Below are 27,887 nucleotides of genomic sequence, written 5' to 3' on the forward strand. Positions count from 1 at the left end.
TAATTTGGATCGAAAGAGACCCATTCTCCCCAAAACCGGTCTTTCTTCCCCGTCAAAAAGAAGGCGTCCTCGTAATACTTTCATTTTAAATTTCTCTTTTGTTTCATCGAAACAAATGATTTGACTCGATTTTCAAATAGATGTCTTGTTAAAAAAAGTGCATCAATACATTTTCATTTGCTTCCAAACAAACATTTACATTAATGTTTTGGACCCTAGCTATCATTTACTTTTAGAGCCGGACATTTAATTGAAGGTACAAACCTGAGCCAAAGCCTGATTATTGTAAATTGTAGAATAGTTGATACACATTTTTCAATTCTTAAATAGAATATGAGCAAACAGTTACAGAACATGGGAAAAAACACTTCTGTTTTGTCGTTTTGCATGGAATGCTGCATTGGTATTACACTCCATGCCCTGGGTACAGGCAACCAAGGATTGATACTTGACCAGAAGATAGTAACACTTACCATCCTTGTCTAGCCCATCCGGTTCTGGTTCAGATTCAACCCTCCTCGTCAGGTTTTCTGACTGTCAGCCAGTCCATCCGGAGGAACTTCAATTTTGCCAAAAAAAGATTTATGCAAACGTTAACGGAAGTTAATGTTTGGGGAATCGCGCAACCTCTGGTCTTGGAGTCACTACAAGAATAGCTTGGAGCTTGAGACCCAACTAGTGGACCCCATACGACCCATACTCCTATTTTTATTGACTAAAGTGAAGTGTTTGTAATATAGGCCTTGGACCCCCATTCCATATTTAGAGCCTAAACTGGATAGTTGTTGGCCTGCATAATGACTTGGCCTACAAAACCACATCAATCATGATGGTCTTCAAAAAAGTGGAAGAAATGAAGTAAACCAAAAAAAAAATCAGTTTACCCTTGATACATATTGAATTCATATGAATGATGGATGTGAACTTCGTGGTTTTGGTTTTTTGATTATGAAGTACATTTGAAAAAGTCCTCTTACCTCTTTTTAAATGCATCAGATATATTTTTGTCAGCACAGTTTTGTGCAAAAGTTTTGTAACAAAAAACTTCTCACCGGACACTTTTATCTCATTGTCCAAAAGGACTTTGTTGTTTAGCCCATGCAGACTATATATCACGACACTTCTTAGATTATATTTTTAATGGCTGAAAGCGTGTATACCTGCCAAAAGCAACGAGATTTCGGTTCAAGTAATGACCATAGATAGAATGGTGTTAAAAAGGGGGGAATTAAACGTTAGAATAGTGTAGTACATTGGCTATTTTACATTTCGGGTAGTTTTTTACATTCTACGCCCAGTTTGATAACATATCACCAGACATGGTGATGAAAATAGCATTAATGATAAACGTTATTGATCTGAATACCAAGGTTTTAACAAAACTCACACGTTTTTTGACCTACTGAAGAGCTAGTGCACATTGCCCTTCGTTGTCTGCCCTCTGGGCACTGTCCACCTCCATGTCTAGAGAACTCCTTGGTCAGACCACGGACTTCTAGAAATATGGACTGCGAATGAGCTTCCCGCCAAATCGGCCTGCTCTTGGTCACAGCCACTCTGAGCCACTTTTCGAATTAAAGTAATAAATAAGAAACGTAGATCTTATCAATTAACGGTAGGTCAATTTTGTATCATTTACATGCAAAGTCAATCGTTTCAAAGTTAAGTTGTCGAAAGCTTATGTAGCTGACCAAGAGCAGGCCGAAAATTCAAATTTTATGTAGTGTTTACTACATAACTTTGAACATGTCTCCTGAGTTCCTTTTACATAGGTTTGGGCTCAAACTTGGCTGAATTAATCTATTCAACAAGATCTTGTGGTCATATGAAGTGCTTATTTGGAATAAGATGAGCGGTTTAGGAGAAGGATGTTTTTGCTTCCGTTCGCAGTCCATATCTCTAGAAGTCCGTGGTCAGACGTAACAAAGAGTCACCTCAAGTCCGACGGCAAGAGGTTTTATTGCTTCTACGTACTTTTATAGGTTATCGGCATCTACTTTTGAACTCTTTTTGTATGCTTCATCCGCCCTTGGCTTTTTTTTCTGTCCTTTCTTCCACAATAAGTCCTTGACATGTCACAAATTCAATTTCTTAATCTTCCTGCCCAGCTTTGATGAAAACGAGCTGTTGCTTTTCCTGAACCAGACGAATTCATGCTTACAAAAGGTATACAAACTATTGCTTCATTGCTGTTGTCGGTTCTTGAACAAACTATTCCTGAAATAAAAATGTATCAGTAAGATCAACTCCAAGCCCGCGAGAATCGCGATTAGTTTGACAGTGAAGTCCGTTTCTCTTCTTTCTCGGGCTCCTTCAAGGTTCAATTTGCTGCCCGTACATATTTGTAGGGAATATGTGGGCGTTGATCTAGTTCTCGATCAATTTTTTTATCAACCTCTATTCAAGGGCTACCCAGATCTGCAGCAAGTCTTATTTCCATTGGGTTACAGGTAGGCCTCCCCACAGGTTGCGGGCCAGTCCATCACGGTCCTTGCCAGCCTGCCCATTGCATACACACCTTCTATGCTCGATCCTCTCCAAGGGAAGAGTCCTTTTTTTACTTTACGGAAATACGTTTTGTCCACTCGTGTTTTTTTTTTTTTTTTAATTTTTATTTTTTTTTTTTTATTTTTTTTTTTTTTTTTTTTTTTTTTTTATAAATTTTTTTTTTGTTTAATTTTTTTAAAAAATTTTTTTTTTTTTAAAATTTTTTTTTTTTTTAATTTTTTTTTTTTTTTTTTTTTTTTAATTTTATTTTTTTTTTTTTTTTTTTTTTTTTTTTTTTTTTTTTTTAATTTTTTTAAAAAAAAAAAATTAAAAATTTTTTATTTTTTTTTTAATTTTTAAAACAAATTTTTTTTTTTTTTTTTTTTTTTTTTTAAAAAATTTTTTTTTTTTTTTTAAATTTTTTTTTTTTTTTTTTTTTTTTTTTTTTTTTTTTTTAACGATCCACTTACACGACACAGATTTGCGCACAATGTGTCGATTAAACTGCGACTCACAGCAAATTCGAGCCTCACAATCTCACAGTTTGGACTTGGAACCTGCTCCAACTTTCTGCGATCTTGTGAGAGAGACTTTTGTCTCTTCGTCGGAATACGTAATGGCTCCAAGCGCGATTGAGCGTGACCAAACCGATAAAATGGTTTGTCAACGGAATCAAGACCTTCCACGTTGTCAGTCGCCAATATTGAGTGCAGTCCTCATGTACTGAAGTGTCGTTCTGCTGTTTTGTGCTTTTGAGTTGGTAGATGGCAGTGGCTATAGATTTCGGAACTTCGATTTCGGAAGGTTAGAAACTGCTTCTAGTCATGCGTTTATCACTGATCTTAAAAGGAAACTGACCACCGTTGAAAATAATAATAAAGTGTCTCTCGAAACTGGCGCTCTCTATAAGGAGAGGAAAGTAGTCCAAGAGGTAAAAAAAGAATGCGTAGGCCATTTACAAGTTTGCAAACTCAAAGAGAAAAACTAAGTCCCAGTCGGCCCCTTCGAATACAGAGATAGAACCGTCCACGAACCAAAGCTTTTGGCAGACATGGTGGGTGATCATTCTTCTGAAGTTTCACCTCTCCAATGAAACTGCAAAATTTATCAACCGACAATAATCCCAATGGTTTGATTGATTTTAATCAAACGACATTTGGTGGATTAACTGCTGTTAAAGACTTGAAAGTGGCTTGCTCGTCAGGTTCTGATTGAGTGACCTCTCAATTCTTAATGAATGCTTCACGGTCATGGCTCCAGTTTTTGCCTATCTAATGAGATACATTCCGGACAGGGGAGAATTTCTTAAGTCTCTTGAAATGGCGCACGTCATACCAATATTCAAAGGGGGGTGACAAATCCAACCCAGCCAATCATCGACTAATACCACTCACGTTCTATATTGCCAGGGTACTTGAAAACAAATCATGAAAGCTAAACTGATACAATACATAGATAGCAATGCTGTTATACCCTTGGTGCAACATGGCTTCCGCTCTCTTCACAGTATCACCACTCAACTGATCCAGCATTTCGACAGTATAATAACACAAATACAAACTCGTGACTTGGTGGATGTAGTATATCTAGATTTTGAGAAGGCCTCCGATTGAATCGACCACGGGCTTTTATTCTAGCGCTTAGTTTCAACTGTTGTTCAAGGGAAAGTGGTGTTATGTTCCATTAAAATAAGCGTAAGCAATATATTATCGGGTATAATACGGTAAGTAACGTGTCCACTGTATCATGGGGCGTACCGCAAGGCAGCATTCTTGGGCCTATACTCTTTATTACTTTTATATCGCCACTACAGCATCTAGCAACAAGCTCCACTTTGTCTCGTTATTCTGATGATACCAACTTGGTCAATGGAAGAACGGATGATTGCACTTCGGGGTTGGAATACATTTTTGAAAATATATACATATGGGCATGGGTAAGTAACATGGCTTTGAATGGTATTATATTTTACCTTATGACATTCTGTAATGTCCCCCACGGTTTCAAAATACATGGACAGCAGGGGCGACACCATTCAGCAAGTTGGGTCAGTTGAAGATCTGGGATTGATTATTCCGGATACCGGTAAACTCGATGAGCACATTGAGCCCTGTATGGTAAGGGCCCTTGTGTTCAAACCCAGCAAGGTCAGGGGCCCTTATATCTTAACGCCGCAGGATAGGGACCTTTGCTACTGATATTGTAAGACGTTAACTAAGGTCAAACTTGGCTAGGGTAGGTTAAATCGCATGTTTAATCAAGTACATGAATTCAGGGAAAAAATGCATTGCCAATCTTGTCCCTAGATTGTGATAGCTTGTGAAATAGATAACACTAACTTGAAAACCTTTATTTAAAAATTAATCATATGCACGTATTCTATCTGCACTAAACATGTCAAAGTTGTTTCTAGAGAAATGAATTGAGGACCATACGAGTGAAGCATGACTCACAAAACATGCATGTCAATTTAGACCCAAAACTGTGCCGTACATAAATATATGGTTGCATGAAACTGAAAGTGTGACGAGATAAAATTGTCATGGTACTAGTTGCATTCTTGTAAAGTGTCCCAAGAGCCGGGGGAAAATATGTCAATTTCCATGATTTTTGGGTTAAAAGACGTCAACAATCAGTCAAAAAAGCCAGCAACCCGCCAAAATCAGGCTATCCATCAATGTTGAAAATATCCCCCCCCCCACACACACACATGGTTCAAAAACGCCAGAAACGGCCAGATTTCTCTTCCCCGCCGAAAGAAAAATCTCCCCACTAGACAGAGTTTGAAAACTCCAGAAGTAGCAAAATCTGGCGGGCCAAACCACCATCTGGCAGCACTGCTCCAAACTTCAAAGGACGGTCACTTCAAATTTCGCGCTTTCAACGTCTCGCACCTGTCGACGTTTAGATTGACAATATTTGACAATGGATGGAAAACAAATTAATAATCACGGGAGGCTGCCAATAGAGATCCAAACTGACATTTTCAATGGCCTATGACATTACTGGTCCGAAACCCATTTGTTAGCCTTAAAAAGTAATCCTATTTTTTTTCCTTCCTTGAAACCTGGGTTGCTTTGGCACAACCTGAACTTTTTGCGTTACTTTGGAATAGGCGGGTGTTTCTCACTTTTCACGTTCTCTTCCAACCTTGAATTTGAAATCTGATTTCATCCCATCAATACTGTCCAAGGTGGAGCCTTCCATGCCTCTACTTACTAAGGGTGCATTTCATTTGTAGAGAATAGGTAAGCTCTGTTGATCCCCTAACACCATTCAACATAGACACAAAAATGACAACCTTAAGTAAGTAAGTAAGTAAGTAAGTAAGTAAGTAAGTAAGTAAGTAAGGCCATTCTTTTGCCCAATCTAGTTCGTTATTCGTCAAGGGACGTCATACCATCATAAGAAAAAACAAAGAGAAGAGTACTAACGAGAAATATGTGCTAATGTTTGGCTTAAAACGGCCATTCCAACATGAAAAACGTGATCTTTCAATTGTTTGGTGATTTTTTGAGAACTTCGAAGAGCCTGTGATTACACAATTCTCATGACAGTGGCAATCAGAGATTTTTGATGGATCTCGAAAATAGCCAATTTCTCCTCTACATATACACGCATATGTTCCTGCTGATCAGATCAAAAACCACATATTGGACTCAAGGGCAGCTACGAAGGCATCACTCTCCTCATCCATGGCGTGGCTTGGTGAGGGGAAATCAGTCCACTTGTTAGACTAATTAATTTAAACTAAAAGCTAAATCATGAAACGTTTTGACATGTGACTCGCGTATTCAAAACACTTGAATACATTTCGACTCGTATTTCCTGCTCATATCATGCCAGGTTAGAATCGAAAAGCGGATCCGTATTACAAAAACTGAATCCTGACAAAGCAATTTTCTTTCTTTTGTCTCGTTTTTTTTGAGATCATTGCTTTGAACGACTTATCCTATCACCCCACTTGACATCATGTATGTCACCAAAGGATCCTTCAAGGACCAAAACCAATAGTTTTGTAGCAGGAATGGAGCGTTCTGTTTTGTTGGTGAACCACTTGATTTTGTTTAGATTAGAAATGAGTCCACTAAATAAAACAAGTGATCCTCAGGTCTTGAGTCCATTATCGGGGAGTTGGGTAAGAAGTGAAAGAAAAACAAAAGCCTCCAGTCAGTCCCACATTTTGCCCGATTTGCTCCAACACTACTTATTTGTGGTCTTTTGTCAAATATTGTCTCTTGCGTCCTGCTCTTCAGCATCGGATTTATAGTCTCAGATAAATGTCAAAGAGCCCAAACCCGTTTAGATATAACCCTTTGACTCCCGTTAAAAGCAACCGTTGGTGGGAAGTTCCATTTTTCCGCGAGTTTGGCGCTTCCAAATCTGGCCCATTGACTTATCAGGTCTATGTAACAGTTGAAAGGATGACCGTTGTTACCCGTGATAATGGATGCTGTGGACAACCCACGGTCGCTCTCCTTCATTGCCTCAACTTAGGCCAATGAACCGAATCGTTCTGAATTAATGAAAAGCATAGCTATTTATTCAATTACGGGGCATTCCTTGTGTGGAGTTTATAAAAGTGAGGCTTGAAGAAAGTCAACGAGATCAAGAAGACATCTTGAATGCACCTTGAATAACTATTTGGGTGATTTTGGGTACTTTGGTAAGTTGGGTGCTTTACTTGGACTTTCCGTCGATATCTGAATGAACTTCTTGAATTGCTCTAAATTCAAACGAAAAAGCAAGAGAAAAACCACCGGAGCAACAATCTACATGACACTGCCTCCCCTTTTAAAAATAGTCGTCGGCTAGATTAGAGCACGCATTGTCACCTAAAATGATTCCAATTATTTTCCATTGGTATAAAATTTGGCCTCTTGGATCTTGGAGGCTGCGCCCGTCAGGGGTCGCTTTTCATGCAGGGGTCGCTTTTCATGCTTGCACTCTTCTACTAGAGATCCCTAATTGAATACACGGTTTTCTTATATGAGAAACAGGTTTCAAGATTTAATTTCCCCTCAAGACACTCAAAGCCAAATTTGACGTTAGACATTGTCTATTATTTTCTTCACGAGTGGCTGGAAACTTAGTTTCCGGCCTCTCGTGAACACAGCGGCACAAAATTGTAAACACCATCAGCGAGAAAAATTCAAAACAAGGTCTGTAAATTGTTGGCAAATGCCTTTTAGCATTTTGCTCATACAAATGGAAAAGAAAGCGTGATAGATCAAGGTAAACGAATTTTCACAATTGAAAAGTCATTGTAATTGCACAAGTTTGAAGAAAAAAGTAGCTGCAAATGTAGTTGGTAACATTTCAAACCAATGATGGCAAAAATCGACTTTGAAGGAATTTTTGCCACCATTTTCTGCCACCATTTTCTGCCATGTGGACAAAAATGGCTTTGAATAATTTTTCATCCCTGTTTCAAACCCATGTTCTCGTAATTATACTTAATTTCACTTATCAAGTAATTAACAGAGGTCATCAGTGAGTGGCTTCGAGTGATAGAATCTCGCTCATTGTGTTAAAAATGTAGTGTATGGTGCATTCTTTCCAAGAGCCTTTTAAAACGAACTCCAACTCAATCTTTATCTTTAGTTTTGAATAAGACCAAAAGGGCTGAAATTGTGTTCTTGAAATGATTCTCTGTTCTTTATTTTCACACAAAGCTCGCTCACATGAACACCAAATATTTCATTTAATCTACATGTTCGAAACTATGAAGTCTGTCAAAATAAAAGAAAAACAAATCAACCAAAATAATCACTTCATAGTACATAAAAGTGGTAAAAACATAGAATCGGGCTTTTGACCCCCAACTCTTCTAATCAATGCAGAAAACAATCTCGGCTCCGTTGCCGTTCACTGATCCGTCGGCGTATAATGCAATGATAAATTTATTGGTAGAGAAATCGCGGATCTTGTCTTCTGTAATTGTGCCACAATAATCAATGGCATCTGTACGCGAATTTCGGTCATCGGAGTCACTATTATCATTTTCTTGCTGTTCATCGTTCACACGAAAAACTCTTACATAATCAGCGCAAGATCCATCACTCTTCGGTTCTTGGAACTGGAAATCTTTTTCTTTAACGGTCACCGTTCCACTTACAGTAGCCCCAAACTGAAATGACATGATTAAATTGGAAGCGAAACAGAAAAAGAATGAATAAATGAGCGTAAAAGTATTAAAGGAATGCAGTTTCATGTGCTCTCCATCCGCACAGATGTTCAAAATAGTCTGAAAATGTAAGTGTTTTTGATCTATTGATGATTCTGAGCTCAAAAGATTGGCAGGAATTGCAATTGACAAAAAAAGCCCTTCAAAATGAAGTGGTTTGAATTGGGGTTTCCAATTTGGAGAGCTCGTCAAAAATCTACGGGAAAATTCGACAACAAAGCCATCACAAATCAACATTTTCATCGTGGGCCCAATTTCTATGTAGACATTATCCTATTCGCTCAAATCTAAGAGCCCTCTTTTAAAACCAAGTGGTGTGATTGCTCATGCTCGCACTCATCATTCTTGTCAACATGTATATAAACCCGTTCTAGTCAAATAATAAAACGGTCATCTCAATACGCTCTCAACGAGATCATGACACCAAGTGTACAAGCAAAACTTTGAAACAAGAACAAAGTACCTGAATGGCGTATTCGCAGAAGTATCGAGAAAAACGTCCTGTATTATTCGGATATCCCCCCATGTTGAATCCAGTGGTTTGGAAAATATAACATCCACTCGGATTCTGCAGGTCAATGTTAAAAACTTCAGAGCCAGTTCCTTGACATTCTCCCACATTTAACATCGTTTCCATTATTCCGGAGCCCTCATCGGATTCCAAACGATCTTTCATTTCGCCAACGGAGACTGAAAAATGTAAAAAAAGACAAAGACAAAATCAAGAATCGGCCATTGATCTTTAGTTCCATGAACATTGACGAATAAACTTCATTCTTCTTTCGTGATTCCAACGTTTTTCGCCTTTAATAATCATCAATCAAGCATCCATGATGTCTAAAACAGGCACAAACTTGTGAATAAACTTGAGCACAAATTTGTTCCCTTTCATTTTTCTCCTGATTCTTCATGTGTTTAAAAAGAAGGCAGCCATTCCTCCCCCTGGGTACTTTAATTCATAATAATACACGCATTTGTATGTCGAAAATTTTCGATTTGACACGATCAAAAGATCATCCACTACCTGGTTTGTGAAGTTAACAAAGGCGGTCGAAGTTGGTCGAAGAAGCAGTAATCAACTTCTAAAGACCGCATTGAGTTCGAATTATTGCTCGGCTACATTAAATCAATGATTTCATTTGATCCTCTAACTCTGAACTGTTCCGACCCATTTGGACGGGAAGCCAAATGAAAGTCCGAATAAATGTGACCAAAGTGAATTTGACAAAAACCAAGGTCACTTGGAACCGCCCATCACTGACAATTTTGATCACACCATTACTTTTGGCAATATCGTAGCTATATCTACGGAATTTCACTTACTTCTTGGGGTATCACTCTTTAACGAGTCAGTGGCTTGACGAAAGGAGGCGAAATGGGATTTACCAACTTGTCCATGGATTAAGATCGTTAAAGTGACCAAAAGGCATGTATTTGCAATCATCATGTTGATTCTGAAATGAAAGTAAGTTGGAAAACGGAAAACGGATTAGCAGTGTATAAACGAGTGAATCTGGAGAAATGTTCCGAAAAAGGGTTCAAGCTCAGACTCGTCAGAATTGGTTTGTTTTTCAATCTTTATTTTTTGTTTGGTTTTATCACGGGCTTTTCCAACCGCTACAGGGAATATAATCCCCAGAACTATGAAAACATATTTATTTATTTCCTTTCGAGGTTTAAATAATATGTGGTCTCCCAACGAATTTGAGTTGGCAGACCGAGCTATGTAGACCATGAATGTGGGTTTGATCTGCTGGACTGCCATCTACATTTCGGGCAAAATGAAAGACCAATCGAGACTCAAATGATTATAGACGAAGAACTTACTGGACTTGCTCAAAGGTTGGTATAAAAGAAACTGGCGAGATGCCTTTGGATCGGATGAGAGTAAGGAGCAGTGGTGAATGGTTGGCTGGTGAAAGCAAACTGATAGCTGAGAGGCAAACTGGTAGATTCGTCAACAAATGTGTTCTCGATTCCACCTACTCCTGATGAGAACAAACATATTTGCTAGTCTGAAATGAGGCAGAGAACAACAAAAAAAAACGTCCTCCAAGATAATGGAAAGTTCGATGAGCATATCCAGTTGAAAGTTGGTAAGGCTTTTCAAACATGTGATTGGATATATCGCACGTTTAAGTCCAGAGATAATGTCACGATGCTAACTCTGTACAAGTCGATTGTTCAGCCGCATCTTGAATATGGCTCGCCATTTGGGTTCCAATTAGTTCAGCAGGTTTGCAAAAGCTCGAGCAGGTCCAAAGATGTTTTACCAGGAACATTGAAGATATGAGAGAGCTCTTGTATTGGGAGAGGTTAGAACGGTTGGGATTGTACAGTACTCAGAGAAGGTACGAAAGGTATCTGATACTGTAGGTCTTCAAAAGCATTCATGAGCTTTGTCCCAACCCAGGATTTAGGGTCAATTCTAGTGACCGTAGAGGCTTAATGTGCGTTTTGAGAGCACATTCAAGCCCTCGAGAATCCAAACTAGTTAAAACAATGAAGTCCAACTCTCTTCTTTCTCGGGCTCCTTCATTGTTCAATTTGCTGCCCTCAAATATTCGTAGGGTTTATGTAGGGGTTGATCCAGTAGCAAGATTTAAGTCAGACTTGGACAAGTTTTTGACTAAAATTCCGGATCAACCTTATATTCAGGGATTAGCCAGATCAGCCAACTCCTATTCGTTGGTCGATCAAATAATATATATAAATAAAAGTCAAGTAAAATAAATAATATTCTCGTCTTGAACTGCTGGGATTCCAATCCCGGTAGCGGTAAGGAAGACCGCTAAAAAAAAAATGTGGTTGGAAACGGAAAACGAACAGCTATTCCCAAAATCGGAACCTTAGCTTTCATGCATTGAAAACCACGGAACCTCTGAACAAGGACACTCTTCATCACGGGACGGGACACTTGACTCATTAATATCAGGCCATCTAAGCCCCATCAATTCAAGCCATGGTTTCACGACATTAGACTCCCAAATTGAATCTAAATCACTCCAAGATTTCAATCAATCATCAATCAACATCAATGTCGCGATGAATAAACTGGTTCTGACTAACTTTTCGTTCCGTATTACTTAGGGCGGCTTTACACTAGGATGGAAAACCAGGATTGAGTCCGGTTTGAGGATGGAAGTAGGACTATTGTTGGAGCGAGTTTTTTTTGCCATGCAAGTCTTCTTGTTCGACTTGAGCACAGTGAAAGATTCAAGTGTTTTGCCGAAGTGTAAAGCCGCCCTGAGTGAATAGTAATGGTGTGAAGCGACTAACTAGAACGTCGGAGCACAAGTAGTTGTCACTTCCCTATTTTGTATTTCAATGCCATTCTTGCCAACTCTACATATCAATTAGAAGGGACACAGAAACGAGCAGGAGCCAGGCGCTACAGAACCCCCCGGCCAGATTCGGAATCATCCGGATCGATATCTTGCGGGTGCCTTAATCAAGCGACCAGATTGAGTTTCGGTTGGAAGAGGGTGAGAATCGTCGAAAAAGGCTGGCTTGAGTTGATCCAGCGAGACATGACGCTTCTTGTCATCCATGTCACGCAAAAACGATTTGGGTTGACGCTGAAGGACTGCAATAGGACCTTGGTACGGGGGTTCAAGTGAGGATTGCACCCGGTCCACCCGTACCCAAACAAACGGGCATGTGTGAAGCAGAGGAGGGACAAATGAATTGGGTTTGCCGTGGAATTGAGAGGCTGGAGGTACCAAGTGAGCCAAACGTTCACGCAGGTTCCGGAAATGTTGAGTGGGTGTGGTTTGGTCATTGGGATGAAGGCAGAGTGCTCCAGGAACTTTCAAACTGGCACCATATAAAAGTTGCGCTGGGGACATCTGAATGTCATCTTTGGGTGGGCATCGAATTCCGAATAAAACCCAGGGTAGATGATGATACCAATGTGGCCCGGCCAACTGAGCCCGAAGGGCGTCCTTTAGTTGACAATGAAAACGTTCGATGAGCCCGTTGGCTTGGGGATGGTAAGCTGTGGTATGGTGCAACTCGCTCGCCCACAACTTTGAAAGTTCGTGCCACAACGAGGACGTGAACTGAGTGCTTCTATCGGTGATGATGCATGGTCTCTGGTAGACCAAAACGCGCGCGCATGAGGAAGTAGAAGTGTTGGTTGGCTAGGGGAACGGCTTCAGGCCATCGACTAGACCGATCGATGATAGTGAGGAGGTACTTGTTTCCCATGGAAGGGTCGAGCGGTCCCACCAAGTCGAGATGAATGACTTGGAAACGAGTTAAAGGTGTTTCCATGGGTTCTACCGGTGCCTTCGTGTGTCGGATGGATGACTTTGGCTCGTTGGCAGTGGAGGCAGGTGGCCGTCCACTGGGTCACGTCACGGTTCTGGCCGTGCCACACGAAATGCCGACTCACTCAACGTCGGCCTGCTCGGGCACCTGAATGTGCTGAAGCATGAATAGCATCAAACACGCCTCTGCGGAGAGATTGGGGCAGCCAAGGGCGGCGAGTGTAGCCTTGCGACACATCACACAGGACGGGCGGGCGGTGCCGGAGGTGGGGTGAAATCAATTTCCTCCCACTTGAGTGACGTTAAGCATGTCTTCACCGAGTGGAACCTTAGCTCTGGATCCACCTGTTGTTGGGCTTGGGCCAGAGTGGTCAGAGTGGACGACGAGAACAGTTGGCCCGTTGGTGATGAGGCCATGAGCGAGTGCCAACGTGACCGACGAAGCGGCAAAGGCCGTCCGCGACCACATTCTGTTTGCCCAAAACATGTTGAATTTGTGAGACGTATTCCGAGATGAACGATAGCTGGCTGGCCTTGTCGACGACCGGAAACAGGCTCGCCAGACTACTTGGACCAGGCGAAGGTTGAAGGCTTGTGATCGGTGAACAATCTCAAATCCCGACCTTTGACAAAATGTCCAAGATGACGCAAAGCCAAGCAAATGGCCAAAAGCTCACGGTCGAAGGTACTATAATTCAATTCCGGGGAGCGTAACTTCCGGGAGCAAGTTGGATGCAAGTACTGTTCTAACACAGCGCCCACGGCCACACTGGAGGCCTCGGTTGTTAGTACTGATGGGAATTCAACAACAAACTATCAAGCAGTGCAAATTGCAAATTACCAATCTAAGCTGTTCGCAATTTCAGCTGTACCAATTTCAAACCAAACACCAATCGATTCAAAGACAAGGGTTGCAGAGGACCTACAACTGGTGACGTACTTAAGCGCCTTTACTTATTACTTCATGATATTTCATGAGTGGCTCTTGGTAAAGGGGAAATAATGTAAGCTGAAATTGATTCTCTGTGATACCTAAAAAGGTACTCTGTGGAGCTGGATTCAGGTTCATTGTGAAGAATTTGGGGTCATAATACTGTTGACAATTATCGGTTTAATTTCGGGTTTAACTTTTGTGGACCAGAAGGTCATGATTATCAGGGTTTCTATCTTTGCACAAGCTGTGTCTAGTTAGTAGTGTTGTAACAAAACATATCAATTATGGAATCGGAATAAAAGAAGAAAAATATGTCCCAATTGGGCATACCTGAAATCAGCTAAATCTGCTCCAAACAGTTTGCAAACTGATCAAGCGGAGCTGAAATTGCTGTTTGCAGCAATCTGTCATTCAAACTGCAGAGTGGTCCCATCAGTAGTTGTTAGTGATAACGGGGCCGAGCCTTCAGGGAACGTGAGCAGGGTGATGTCCGCCAGTCTCCTCTTAGCCTGCTCTACGTGTGCGACCAGGGAATTGTCGAGAATGAAGTACTGATGGGAACAAACAAGTTTTCCAAGTTTCCAAATGGACCAAAGCAAACATCACCAAACCAAATATTTCCAAATCCCAAATCAAAATCAAACATCACCAAACCAAATATTTCCAAATCCCAAATAAAAATCAAACACACCGGAAATAGAAGCGAGGGATAGAGTTACGAAAGTTAAGATGACTTAAAGGCAGGCAGGTTGAAGTAAAGATCAATTTTCACTACGCATTAACAGCTAATAGGTAAGTCTTCGTTGAATTGGGCGTACTGGCCATATTTTCTGCTTCAATCTATCTGAAGAAAACGACCAACAAGTCCAAGGTTAGAACCATAGCCTCCCTTTCTCTATTAAATAGCTTTATTTCTGAAAGTCACCGATTAATAGGGTGACTATTAGCTAAATGTAGAGCATTCACATCAAGTTATTTAGACATGTTCAAATATGTTACAAGTTAGGCTGTGGCAGTTAATGCTATCCTGCTTTGAGTCAGATCAACTCTGGGTCCCTTTTTAAAAGACATTCATAAGAGAAAATTGGATGTTCCGACAAAAAGCAAGCCACTTTTGGTTTTTCCAAAGTCAACAATTTAAAAGCTGACCAAGAGGAGGCCAAAGAGTTAAGTCATTCGTGAAGCCTCTGAGGTTCTCGCTTGCGTCAATGCCCAAATGTGCCCAAGTTCGTGGATTCATCATAATTACCAAATGAGTATACCCTCTAGGTAATACAAAGCTATTCTCCTCTGCTTTTGTGGGCGTTACTGCTGGCTGCATGGTGTTCTAGGCCATACGTGAATGACATACCTTTGTTTGAGATTTAAGCGTCATTAACGCGTGTTTGAATATTACTTTAGTGGTCACCTTTCAAGAAGGCCCTGTGTGTGCGTTCAACTGTTTATTATTATTATTATTCAATGAAAACAATGTGGGTGGATGGAAAGAATGGCAATTCAACTTCAGTTGGCAATCGGCATTGCCACTGCCACCGCCACCGCCAAGATTCGTGTGCATCATGATACCATTCCGGTAGACCTGCAGTATCACGGACCTAGAGAAGGCGTGCGCGCAAGCCTTCAAGTACGCGCTACCGCAAAGACCACTGTTGCAAAAACCAATCAGCACTGCCAATAAAAGAAGAAGCTCTTGCATCACTTGATGTAGCGTGACTAACCAAACCATGCAAATAACAGTCTAATTGGAATTAATGGTGTTAGTGACAAGCCCTTTAAGTAGGACATCAAATAGTAGGTTTAAAAGTCGTGCCTTAAAAAGACCGCCAAATTGATGGGCAAAGGTTGAATGGGCGAAGGATGATTGAAGCATCAAACCTTGCGACTCATTGGGAACAAGTGTTTGTCGTAAAGTATTGTGGAGGTTGGCATATCCATTTTATTCGATAACTGCACCCTTAACCAGCCAGTCCACAAGGATCAGCCAGCAGCCTTTTCACCTTTTGCTTCCAGCGTATCCGACAAATTCTATACATCTAAAATGCATTCTAGCCTTATAATAACTATGACGTTATGCTGAAAAAATCCGTTTCATCAATATCCATATTTGATTAGTAAAACTCCCTGTAGAATATATCAGAAATTTATGGGCACCCTGTCCTTGTTCTCTCTGCACCTGAGGGATTCCTTGTTTTTGGTATTCGATAGAGGGGTTGCGCGCACGCCTTCTCTGGGTCCGTAATACTGCAGGTCTACCACAATTCCTTCTATCACGAGAATTGTCGTGGTTTTGTGTGCCCATTGATTTGGCATTTGGGCGACGTTTTGCAATCCACACAAGAAATAGGGCTAGTCAAGTAAACGCGTTCATGGACAACTGACGTTATTCCATGGAGTAAACTCTAAGACAACATGCCCAGCCAAACCGCACTGTGCATGCGTTGGATTTTGACATTTTTTCCATTTTACATGCTTGTCTAGGCAAAAGGCATTGTGGTATGGACCCAATTTGATAGTGCATTCACTGATTAATACTAAACATGCTCATTTAGTGGGGTTTGTAACACAACTCGCTCAAAATCACTCTATTATTAAGAATTCAATGGGCGAATGGTGCGAGTTGACTGTGATGTTTGTCTTCATTCTCTCTCCCAAAAATGCACTAAATCAGGGAGCCTGACCACATTTTTCCTTGAATTTCGTTTACTTGACATCCCTTATTCAAGCGATTCAAGCCGACCGAAATTCGCGCCCCACTCGCTTTCTCGACTAGATTCGACAGCAGCAGGTAAGAAAAGTTGTTCATGGTTGTTGATACAAGTCCGATCTTAACCAACAACGAACGAGCAATGAACGCCCAAGACTTACTTAATGCAAGATTAGAATCGAATTGAAATAGTCATTTGAGCTGGACGAGTCAAAGCCATCGATCCATATGTGTTGGAGATTCGTCTTCTACGTATAAGGAGTGGAAAACCATCCTCCCGAGTGTTTTTCATCTTGAAATCATAACCAGAACAAATTTATGGACAGCCACCCTAGTTGATGATGCCCCTCAGTTTTGAGATGCCACCAACAATAATTATACGTGCATGCTAAAGAACATTTATTTGAAAGATGAATATATGAAACCAGCATTAGTAATCAAGGAAACCAGCCAAATGGATCGAAATTGGTCTTCAAATTATATCCACATTGCCATGGAGGCATATCATTTTTCTGGCATTTTCATCCCCCAAGCGGTTTCTCTTCTTTGAGAGGATTTGTCCAGCCGAAGAAAAAACCCTCTCTGACGGCACGGATGTGGCGGGAATGGACAAATATTTCTTGACTATTTGGAACAACTCTGGATGTTTTTCGCGCCCGATTTGTTTCCACCAATCTAGTGGATTGGTCCACCTTGGTTGGCATGGGGAATTCAAGTAGCATTGCAAGTCCAAAAGCGCTGGCCTTTCTTCAACAACCTTTGAATCAAATGTCTCCCACAGTGATGAGTGGACTGGTGGCGAACATCTCTTTGGACGAACGGGCTCTTGGCGATTGACCTCCAACAATTCGGCTTGAATTTGATCGGTGGCGAACGTGCCTCTCGTTTCATCTCTGAAGCATTTGGTTTTGAAACGGGGATCTAATATTGTCGAGATGGAAAGCTTGACGTTATCCTCGACAGATGTGAAACGACGAACCAAGTTTTTTTTGATGGCCTTGGCCAGATTGTGCCTCACAGTACCAGGGACTGAATTTTGAACAAAGATGTCGTAGTTTGTAAGGAGCATCTTTGTTATGGGCACTATTTTGGACCCCGTTGTCCTATTCTCGCTAGATAGCGCCACCGTGGCTTCAAAAAGTGGTTTGAGAACTCGCACCGCGTCGAAAATACCTTGCCACGTATTAGAGTCGAAAATTCCCACCTTCTCCCGCATCCCTGGCTCGGTAAGCAAGGTTGAGACTGGACCCTTCAGGTCTAGAAGTCGTTTGAGCATTTCGAAGGTGGAATTCCATCTCGTTGGCACGTCTTGGATCAATTTCTTCGGCCTAGTTCGGCCTTGATCTTGTTGTATCCTCTCGAATAATTCCATTACTTGGGTGCTCTTCCTGGTTTGCTCCACTATTTTTGAGGCAGCGTCTTTAATAGCTCAAAGTTAGGGTACTTCTCTTAGTGCATAGTTGGCCACCAAGTTCAAAGAATGGGCATAACATGCCTCATGGGTAATACCAATGTCTCGTATCGCCTTCACCACATTTGCTCCATTGTCGGTAACTCCCACGATAACCTTGTCCATTATTTTGTTCCGCTCCAATACCATACGAATTTCGGTGGCAATTTTTTCGGAGGTGTGACGGCCTCGAACTCTTAGACAATCCAATATGAAACATTGGAGTGGCCAAGTCTGTTCGTCAAAGAAGTGGACCGTTATTGCAAGGAATCCAGTGCAATTTACCGAAGACCACAAATCTGTTGTAATGGATACCCAATTGGCCCGATGAAGGTAGATAATCAGTTTTTCTTGAACGTTGGAAAACATATTTGTAATATGCACTTCCGATAGAGTTCGTCTTGAAGGTAGAGTGTAGCGAGGGTCAAGCGAATGACAAAATTTCTTGAATCCCTCGTCTTCAACAAAGGATAACGGTTGTAAGTCCTTGACAACCATGAGACACAGGGATTGGTCTAAGTTCATCTTTTTGGCACTATCGTGAGCATATATCGTTGCAGTGGGCTTGGGCACGTTGAATTGGCCTAAAATAATGTTAAATTTTTGAAGAATTGAATTCTTTTGAAATTTTATTCTTGGTACAATAATTGTCAGTATTACCTTCAATCCTTGCCATCTCAACCATGTGTTTTTTCCGGAGGTGATGCCAAAGTGTAGTGGTTGCCTGGTTTGGTGTCTTGTAATCTTTATCACAGTACAAACATTTAGCATTGAACTTTCCACGCTTTTCAAACATTCGCCACAGAATTTGAGTGGGTCTTCCATTCGAAACAATTAAGCTGTAATTACAAAATTGGCCGTTGAATATTCTGGTTTCTTTTCAGAAAATTATTTCTCAAGGAAGCACAAAATACTTAATTGGATTCTTCGCCATCCACATTTCTTGGAATGAAGTCGCTTAACTGTGGAGAAAGGTGATCGGCATCTATTTCCAACTCCTCAATCAAGCCCATTGGAGACGGGGATCGATCTAGAAAGTAGGTAAGCAAGTTTTTGGATAGAAACTATGATTTCTTTGTTAACTCACTAGTTATTATAGAGGAGGTTGTGCTCGCATCGTCCTGAAAATCAATGGGACTCTCCTCTGCCTCTTCTTCACTTTCATGTGCAAGATCCTTCGACTCCTCCACATTGTTCGGATGGGTATCGTGATCGTCGATGATGATCTCGGGGAAGCTAAGAATATTTTCATTCTTGACTGAACTATTGGCTTCAAACTGAACTTCCAATGATGGTTCACTTGGTGCAAGCTCTATCAAGACCTCCTCTTCGTGACAAATCCAGGTGGCAGAAGAAACCCATATCCATGTGCTGGAATCGGATCCATTCCCCTCCACTTGTTGCCAGAATGATAATTGATTGTTTAAATTCATTTTGTCAGGAAAATGAATCACACACAGGACCACTTCTTAAGATTAGAATGACGTTTGAAGTAAATGTCACATAACGAATATGCGAATTTATGTACTTTTACATTAGGATTTTTAGTTTTGATTATCCGCCATGGAAAAGTTTCGAGAGCATGGGGTCTTACTCTTGAGTAATCATTACACTTGCGAGCTGACCACTGCATCAAGCATTTATGCAAGACGTTGACAATTTAATGTAGATGTTCTTCCATTTGACCAAGATGGGACTCCACTTGTCTATAGTAGTAACGGTAGTAACCTTTCATACTCTTTCTGCATGAAACTCCCCAATCAACAATCTGTTACTTAAGTTGCCTTAAAGTTCGCAGAAGATTGAGTTCAATCTCATTTGGCATTTTCCTGATTCCCCTAGTCAGTGTTATTCGATTTTAACGTTTTGTACATGAATAAACATGATTGTAATCATATCTTAGATTTCACGCATATTCTTAATCTGTTAAGACGACATTTCGTTACAATAGACAACTATTAGCTAATTTTACTTAAGTTTTAAGGCGCTGAAACGAAAATACAACACTGTTTAAACAAATCAACTGTAAAATCATCTGCATGTTGCCCTTCCTTGGATGTATTATCAATGGTCAATCAAGAAGCTAAAGCGAGCATAATGTTTTTGACTGAGGAAAACTGTTCAACAGATCACAAACAATGACTTAAGAAACATGATCAACATTCCTTTTCTTGGATAATCCTTCTCCGTGGGATGATAATCGTTGAAAAAGGAACGTGGATGCATGATGACTGATCTGGAATAGCTTGTAGACAATCTTCAATCCTCGTCCCATTCATTTTGCCATATCCGAAGGCAGCAGTATTTGTTCGTTTCTGGTGCAGTTGTTTACTTAGTGGTGGTCAACTTAGCTGAAAAAGAATAAATATTAATGAACAGTCTTAGACATCGAGTGTCATTATTTCAAGCCAGCAGTCAATGGTGGTTTAAAAGCTGGGATGCAATTGTGAAAATGTTGGCATATTATTAGATTGATTTGTCAAGGAACCACGTCTGAAGTTGGTCCGCAGTAAACATATTCGGTGGCATCAAGTGTAGGTATTCAGAATTGTTACAAATCAAAGACAATTTATGTCTCATGTCAAGACAATTAAAATGACTAATTCTCGAAAATGACATGGGCCACTTGAAAATTGATGGCATTTTCTTGCTCCAAAAGCATAACCATACGCAAATATAAGGAAGGCATGTAAAATTTACATTGTAAAATCTATAAACATTTCTATTTGGGGCAAAAATTAGCCGCGGAAATACTTGGAACATGCATACGTATCAACTTTACACATTCATTGTTCATTAGGTGAAAAGGTTGTGGTTGCTGGGAATAAAAGTCCCGTTCTTGCATATCAAGGTGACAGGTCTAAGAGATTGTATATAGTATGGTGCGAAAGGACCATTGATTCTTTCTTTACGTAAAAAAATCAGTTTCGCATATTACGCCAAAACTATGTCCGAGGGTTCAATACGAAACTGCATAGGCCTCATATCTACGTATCATACGAAAGTCTTCCATCTTAGGCCAGAATAAACCAGATAGAATGAAATTGATTGATAAGAGTTGTTCATTAAATAGCTCAATGTTTGAAGTTTGTTTGGAAACCAACATTCAAAATTGAACGATTATAAGTAGATTCCGAACAACTAAGGGGTTGACTTGGTCGGTTTTCTTCTGCCCTAATCGGCTTTATATTGAACCGTCAAGCTTCTGTAATTTCTGCTCGATGTGTAAACAATCTTTTATGGGAGTCTAATTATGAGTAAGTCTTGTTTTGATTGCGATTTCTACTATGATGAAAGAGAACACGTGAGGGCCACAGAGTAAGAATCATTCAAGGTAGACAACATTACATCAATTTGACTTTCAAACACCGCTGATTGGTACACAGAATTATAAAATAAGCTAATAGGAAAGCTAACAATTTGGTGGACGAAATATGTAACAAATCTTGGTGGTGTACCAACCTAATTTAGTTGATTTATGTTTAAACAGAACTATGGATGTTCTTGATGAATCACGCATTCATCCATTGGCCTTACAGTTGTACCGTATCACTGAGAAGATATAGCCTGGGGTGTTGATCCATCCTTGGTTGTTCGTGTTCCCTTGCAGGAGCTGTTCCTTATTTTGTATACTCCCTCGGCTCTCTCTTTCCTTTACATATGAAGAGCAAAAAGGTGACCCTCAAAACAATTAGCTTCAAAACCGGAGAAAAACCTTTAAATTGGAAGATTTTGGGACTCAAAAAAGGAAAATGCCATTCTCCCTTAACTTGATAATGTAGTATTTTAGCACATATTTTTTTATGAGGAAACAACGTGTGCAAGTTTAGTTTTTGACGAGTGCTAGATTTTGGTCACCCTAAAAACCAGGTTTGGCCAAAGGGAAATTATCCAAGTCTTTAAAAATGGGTCAAAATAGAGAGCATACTCAAGGGGGTAGTTTTTATCACTAAGTTAGGTTATGAAACTAAGGACATAACTAAGGACGACATTTTTCCTTGAATTTCCTTTACTTGACATCCCCTATTGATAACCAGTCCATCATCCGCTAAGCGTTGAAAAACTATGCATTGATGCAAAATGTGGTCACCTTGTGACCGACTTGCTATTAGAATATCATCCAGGTAAACATCAGTTATTGGCATAAGTATTGAATAAAATATGTGACTAATATCATTTTTGTAACCATTGATGGTATGTGCTAAAACCAGGCATTTAGATAAACTTAAAATGACTTCAATCATGTCTTAAAGTACAACAACTGACAAGTGCTAATTAGGTATTCTTGATTAAGCACAAATTTGCTAGTAACACAATCAATCAATTCTCTTTTGCCAATAATATTATTTGTAGAAAATTGTTTCAGACACATCTTGACCAAATTTCAAGTAACTTGAGACATTTGTTATGAAACTATGGTTCTCACTCTAAGAATGGCTCTCAATCCAAAAGTAGACATACTCTGAACTACATATTGTTCTTTAAACTCATGTGGATGCTTCATAATCATGAAATAATGATTTCAAGAAATATGGCACCTCTTTAATTTGACTATTTTGGTATTTTGGATGCTTTTGCAAGAAAAACAATTTATTGGAGTCCAAACTTCAAATTGAGATCTAGTCTCCTGTACTTTGGTATTACTCTGTCCCATTTAAAAAATAATACCTGCCTTTTATGCAAACTTCCTAATAAATGGAAATTTAAAATTTACAAAAAGATAATAGATTCGTTTTTTACCAATGCCTGATGTTTTTTGTTAAATGAGTGGGTTAATACAAAATTATCAATTGTCCATCCCAGATATTCTAATATGTTAACATTTATGTACATGCTCTTTTATTGCTTATTACAGGCATTTCTTTTATATTTTGTTAGTGCAAATTCCTCATCAATTAATCAAATGATTCTTGTTGATTTTCTATGTATGCGTGTTTTTGAACCAGTTTTACGCAATATTTCACTGATTTGAAAGACAATTTGATTGTTTTTTTTTTAATTTGATGTTATTGGGTAGTTCATTTATTCTTCTGACTTTCATTATTTAATTAAAAACACTTAAATGTACTATGTAGTACGGATAATTTTGTTTTTATTGATACTAGAGTTACTGTTTTGATTCAATGTTCAACGCAATGGCCTAAGTTGGCGGTGAGGGGAAACCCGTGTCGTTTCCTCTCTTTAGAGTCCCTGCCCAAGCCTTCTCGACCGAGCCGGTTTTCCACCAAACTCCATTCCATCCTACTTTATTTGCCATTTTTTTTTCTTTCATTTTCTTCCTCTTGTCTATTTCTAACGGTCTTCCAAATATACTAGTTTCATTACATCACACAATTTAGTTAGGGTTCCAGCATTTTAGATTTGTAGTGTACCTTCCAAGTGGTTTTGCTTTCACAAACGATGGAAACGCTATTTAAAGTACTCTCTGAAGATGCTTGGAAGGGTCTTGAGTTTGTATTGGATGGGAAAGCTCTACCCTCCATAACCAAGCCTTTCATGAAGGAAGCCTTGATACCTTAGATTAGTCATACCTCAACTTGACTGCGGGATCATAGAGGAAGTAACACAGAGAGCAAAAATCGAGTTTGTTGTGGTTTTTTACTGCAGCTGAATCGGCAACAAGTGGACAGTGCAACTCTAGCTGATGGAAAGCGGCGCCTCTACAATCAGAAACTATACAGTGACTCATGCTTGGTAAACGTTATCTCCACCGATTAGTTGGCAGTGCTACTTTTTTAAATCTTAACCTGACCTAATCAAACCTAATCTAACCTTACCTAACCTAACCCAACCTAACCTAACACGATATTGATAACCCTTTAAGTCTCTATCTAACCCTTTTAACATTTGGCCACAAATTTAAAAATGAGCAACGCCAACTAATGCGTCGTTGGTACTGATCAGGCAGTCACCCTCCTCTTTTTTGGTGTACAGAGTTGTTGACACAAAATCGTCTAGCCTAAAAGTAGAGAAGGCCCACGGCTGAGGTTGCGTCATTAAGAAATCTAAACATTGCGTATCTTCATGTCTTGGCCGCCTCTTCACTTCCTAGTTTCACTTTATGATTCTCATTAATATAAGCCCATTTTCGATATTTTCATCATTTAAGTCAAGTCTGTTTGAAGAAGTCTATCTAACCATTTCAGGTTGTTGGACAATTCATGGTATTCGTTTCCATTGACCATGTCAACTCCGTCTCCTCTCGTGCCAAATCCAAGCCCTTTCCCTGACAGCCGTGAAGACCTGGACGATCCCAATGTTTCCGCTGCATCCTCGGTCGCAACCCCAGTGTCCACAGTGGTTGCTTCCTCCGTGTCACGGGCGTCAACTGATAGCGGCCGCCTCCTCTCGTCCTCGTCGATGCCCTTGGCACGACCAGCAGAGCAACTCAATGAAAGATACCGTTGTGATCGATGCCTGAAGACGTTCACTAGTCGCACATGTGCTCGAGCGCATCAAAAAATGAAATCTTGACGAAAATTGCAAGTGAGTCAAAACTTTCAACAAGCTGATTTCATACTTTAAGGTTTGTTCTTCATCCATCGGTAGGATGATCCATGTTTAGCAGCCAATCATCATCATCGATTGGTTGGGCTGCAGTTTGATCCCATGGCTGAGGCGCTGAATTGGTCAGTGAAAGATCAATTTGATCGGTATTTCTCATTCAAGACTTCTCAGAGGACCCACGGCGTCTCAGGAGCTTACCGCATTATGTATTGCGTCCAAAGTGGCAAAGATAAGGCGGCTAGTTCGAAGAAACCCAAGAAGACATTTGAATGTTTGGCCAAGTAAGTTTGAAATTTTAGCTCAGTCTCTTGGGCGTATTTGAAATTTAGCCAACTGCCCAACGTCAATTGCGATTTTGATTTGAAGTTATTTCTTTAAAAAGTCGCATTTAATCAAATGGAAATGTGTACCTGTGTTGATCATCAATCAGAGTGGTGTTTGAACCCAAAGCAACATGTTTTGGTGTACGGCTGCCTTGAACATTCCCATCACTTTGAACGGAGGAACATTCACTGTTAATAATCATCGTCAAAGACCGTACAGCAACCCTCCTCACTTCTGGTATTCTGGTATTCAATCGGACGTTGTGATTGAGAAGTATCTCTTAACCAACGACCAAGACATGGAGAGCAAGCCCGTCACGTACCACGATGTTTATCAAATCAAGAAGTCGTACAATCTTGAGGGTGATGCTGCTTTTTCTTTTGACGTAGAAAACCTATTTCAATAATGCTCCTTACATGATACACAGGATATGACAGGTCAAAAATGTTTCAAGCTTGCTTACCGACACGGTTTTCCGAGGCTTTAACTTCGGAAATCAATGTAACATGTCTTTGGTGCCGCAAGAGATCGAAGGGAAAGTTATTGAAACATCTGGCTACTTTCTCCTAACGTACCCCATCCTTGACATACTTGAACGTTTCCGTGACCATTCAACGACAATATCAAATGATGGAACTCATGGCACCAATGCGGCCAAATTTGTTTTGATCACCGTCATGGTGTTTGGTAAGTATGATTGGCGCAAAAACTATTTTTTTTTTAGGTTTTAGGTTTTTTTTATTTTTAGTTTTATACTTGGGAAATCGTTAAGAACCTATTTTCTTTTTTTACTCCATGGAAAAAGTCAAAGCTTAATTGCACCAGCATAAGCAATTTTAACCCTCCTCCCCCCTTATTGGCAAACAAATTGTCTAAAATTACATTTTGTAAAAGCATGAGTTATTATCAAAAGATAAAACCCGAAAGACTCTCCATTTACAGAATGTTTCATGATTGCGAAATGTTTCATGTTGGTTGTTTCTATCACTGTCACTATAGTTTTTATTTAAATTATTGCATTTCAACATTTGTTACAACTGTTTTTAAGCTCTTTTTGAAAATGAAAATCAATTGGTATTTTCGGCCGCATTAGGCGAACTAAAATTGGTTGCTCTGGATGCTTGTCACAATGTCAAGATCGTTTTAAGCGACACAAGCCACACATTCATCAATTCGTAGAGGGAGATCATCAACCCAGATGTACTATGGAGTATGTGTCTTTGGCATATCGAGAAAAATTGGGCAAAAAAGATGGAAAATTCCGAAATGTTTCAAGACATCAAAATTCTTCGACAGATGGCCAAGATTGCTCCCTTCACCCAAAAACTCTTGGAAACTCATTCTAAATAGGTACATTTTGTACATGGTTTTTTTTATTGTGTACGTATAGAACTTTTTCATATTCCTTCAATTTCAGTAACATTTTCATTCTGCTCTTGACGTCCAGTTCACAAAGTATTCTTTCCGTTTAAGATTGAGAGCTGGGCATGGTAGATCATTCGTCTAGGAGTATCAATTAATAGTGTCGGTAGTTGTGAAAGTGTCTCCTTTGCCTTTTATTTGCCCTATGTTTACGTTTGTCATTGGCTTGCATGTCTTTCATTCGTTCCTGAATCTTGTTCTTAATACCATATTTTGTCCAATTATTTTAGAGATCTTCATTTACTTTTTAAGACATTGATTATCATTGTTTCCTACAAACTTACTAATACGCCTTAAGAAATGTTTGAAAATCACTTGGTTACTTCAGTTTACAGTTTAGCTGACTAATAGTTTCACACCGATACTTTGTGTCTATTCATATGAACTGCTTCAGGAAACTTCTGGCGAAAGTCCCGCTTGGGCGTACTTTGTCACTAATTATGGACAGAATGGCTAAATATATTTTTTTAGAAATTTCATTTCACTGAATGCCTGGGCAAGGCCATCGACGCTAGGGGCTCCTCCCCACAACCTGCATGTCGAACGGTATCACCGAACAATAAAAAGCGTATTCAAACAGAACATGAACATTGCCCGGTTCTGTCTTGGCCAACTCCAAGAAAACAGGACTTTTGTTCGGAAAGACTTGCTGTCAAAAGAGAAAATCTGAGGAGTTGGCCTTTCTAAAATGATGGCTGATTTCAACAAGTACCACCCATCCGTAAACGAATTAGACAACTACAGTTTCGAAAGAATGGACGAGAATTGCTTCAGGATTTCCAAACAAGAGCCAACGGGAGATCTGAACTTTTACACGTTGCAGAAGAACTGTCTCCCTTGCAATTTCGCCTTGTGTTTAGTTCAATGTGAACGCTGTCCGAAGGGCATCACTTGCGCTCATGAGTATACTTGCACGTGCCAGCAATATGCATACAGGTACAAGATTCAACTCCCACTTTCCAAATTGCAGTTCTCACGTTTCCCACTTACTAACAATCCCTTTTGTTTCATTTCTATAGCAATTCATGTAAACACTTGTTCATTTTGATGTTATCGGAGCAAGTAACTCCGAATGCGGTATCCGATTGCAATGACAGAGCATCATCCATCTCGGCTGATGATAGGATTAAAACCGTTGCTGGACCGGTGTTCGTCGACGGGGTTGAAACCGTCCATGGTGAGGTAAATTATTTCAATTCACGCCAATGGCTAATTTCCCTAATTTTTAAGTGTGTCGATTCTGAAACAGGCACTGCCCATGGATGCAGCCATTGCCAAATTAGGTTCAGTTTTCGAGGAAGTTTGCTCCAATCTAGCCATTTCTGAATGCGTTCCGAAAGGTGGGGACACAAACAAAATTTCCGCAGTATAAGAAGAAAAAGAGTGGCAAACTAGCAACATGGCGTAGAAACAGTTCGAATCCAGTAATTGTGGCTAGTCTCCAAAAATAGTTGGACGTAATTCAGGGTAAGATTAAGCAGGGACACTAAAGCAAGGAAACGCCACTTTTTGGTGATCACCAATCCTTTCCCGCCAAGTAAGGCCTAAACCTTTGTTGCTGAAATTTTTCTATGTCAATTATTGGCATAACTATTGAACAA

General features: G+C 40.0%; 4 protein-coding genes and 1 long non-coding RNA gene across 5 annotated transcripts; 1 reads left to right on the forward strand and 4 right to left on the reverse strand.

Annotated features, from left to right (window-relative positions):
• Positions 1-8,118: 8,118 nt before the first annotated feature.
• Positions 8,119-11,246, reverse strand: LOC131892539 (uncharacterized). The gene is made up of 4 exons (XM_059242345.1): positions 10,502-11,246; positions 9,998-10,128; positions 9,138-9,364; positions 8,119-8,617 (listed from the first exon to the last, which is right to left on the reverse strand). The coding sequence occupies exons 2-4, from the start codon at positions 10,119-10,121 to the stop codon at positions 8,318-8,320; spliced, it is 651 nt and encodes a 216-aa protein (XP_059098328.1). The 5' UTR covers positions 10,122-10,128; positions 10,502-11,246; the 3' UTR covers positions 8,119-8,317.
• An 847-nt stretch (positions 11,247-12,093) lies between these two features.
• On the reverse strand, positions 12,094-13,362 carry LOC131892540 (uncharacterized). The gene is made up of 2 exons (XM_059242346.1): positions 13,189-13,362; positions 12,094-12,768 (listed from the first exon to the last, which is right to left on the reverse strand). Exons 1-2 carry the CDS (start codon positions 13,360-13,362, stop codon positions 12,094-12,096), a joined length of 849 nt encoding a protein of 282 aa, XP_059098329.1.
• Positions 13,363-16,976: 3,614 nt separating this feature from the next.
• On the reverse strand, positions 16,977-18,680 carry LOC131892545 (zinc finger BED domain-containing protein 4-like). Its single transcript, XM_059242350.1, has 2 exons — positions 18,027-18,680; positions 16,977-17,984 (listed from the first exon to the last, which is right to left on the reverse strand). Exons 1-2 carry the CDS (start codon positions 18,556-18,558, stop codon positions 17,056-17,058), a joined length of 1,461 nt encoding a protein of 486 aa, XP_059098333.1. The 5' UTR covers positions 18,559-18,680; the 3' UTR covers positions 16,977-17,055.
• An 11-nt stretch (positions 18,681-18,691) lies between these two features.
• Positions 18,692-19,466, reverse strand: LOC131892543 (uncharacterized). The gene is made up of 2 exons (XM_059242349.1): positions 19,121-19,466; positions 18,692-19,063 (listed from the first exon to the last, which is right to left on the reverse strand). Exons 1-2 carry the CDS (start codon positions 19,464-19,466, stop codon positions 18,948-18,950), a joined length of 462 nt encoding a protein of 153 aa, XP_059098332.1. The 3' UTR covers positions 18,692-18,947.
• Positions 18,921-19,930, forward strand: LOC131892544 (uncharacterized). Its single transcript, XR_009374575.1, has 2 exons — positions 18,921-19,070; positions 19,133-19,930. It is a non-coding gene; the product is annotated as an uncharacterized LOC131892544 (long non-coding RNA).
• The last annotated feature ends 7,957 nt before the right edge of the window (positions 19,931-27,887 follow it).

This window comes from Tigriopus californicus, unplaced genomic scaffold (genome assembly GCF_007210705.1).
Source record: "Tigriopus californicus strain San Diego unplaced genomic scaffold, Tcal_SD_v2.1 Contig200, whole genome shotgun sequence".
In the NCBI taxonomy this organism is placed as follows: Eukaryota; Metazoa; Arthropoda; class Copepoda; order Harpacticoida; family Harpacticidae; genus Tigriopus; species Tigriopus californicus.

Excerpts from the sequence above, each read along its gene's own strand:
- LOC131892545 (XM_059242350.1), bottom strand. The coding sequence starts at position 18,558 with ATGAACTTAGACCAATCCCTGTGTCTCATGGTTGTCAAGGACTTACAA. Across the intron at positions 17,985-18,026 it reads CAACTATGCACTAAGAGAAG|TGGAGCAAACCAGGAAGAGC; the intron begins TACCCTAACTTT and ends CCTCAAAAATAG.
- LOC131892539 (XM_059242345.1), bottom strand. The coding sequence starts at position 10,121 with ATGATGATTGCAAATACATGCCTTTTGGTCACTTTAACGATCTTAATC. Across the intron at positions 9,365-9,997 it reads AAAGAGTGATACCCCAAGAA|TCTCCGTTGGCGAAATGAAA; the intron begins GTAAGTGAAATT and ends TACATTTTTCAG. Across the intron at positions 8,618-9,137 it reads TCTGCGAATACGCCATTCAG|TTTGGGGCTACTGTAAGTGG; the intron begins GTACTTTGTTCT and ends ATGTCATTTCAG.
- LOC131892543 (XM_059242349.1), bottom strand. The coding sequence starts at position 19,466 with ATGAATTTAAACAATCAATTATCATTCTGGCAACAAGTGGAGGGGAAT. Across the intron at positions 19,064-19,120 it reads AACCTCCTCTATAATAACTA|ATCGATCCCCGTCTCCAATG; the intron begins GTGAGTTAACAA and ends CCTACTTTCTAG.
- LOC131892540 (XM_059242346.1), bottom strand. The coding sequence starts at position 13,362 with ATGGCCTCATCACCAACGGGCCAACTGTTCTCGTCGTCCACTCTGACC. Across the intron at positions 12,769-13,188 it reads CGGCACCGCCCGCCCGTCCT|AGACCATGCATCATCACCGA; the intron begins GTGTGATGTGTC and ends TTGGTCTACCAG.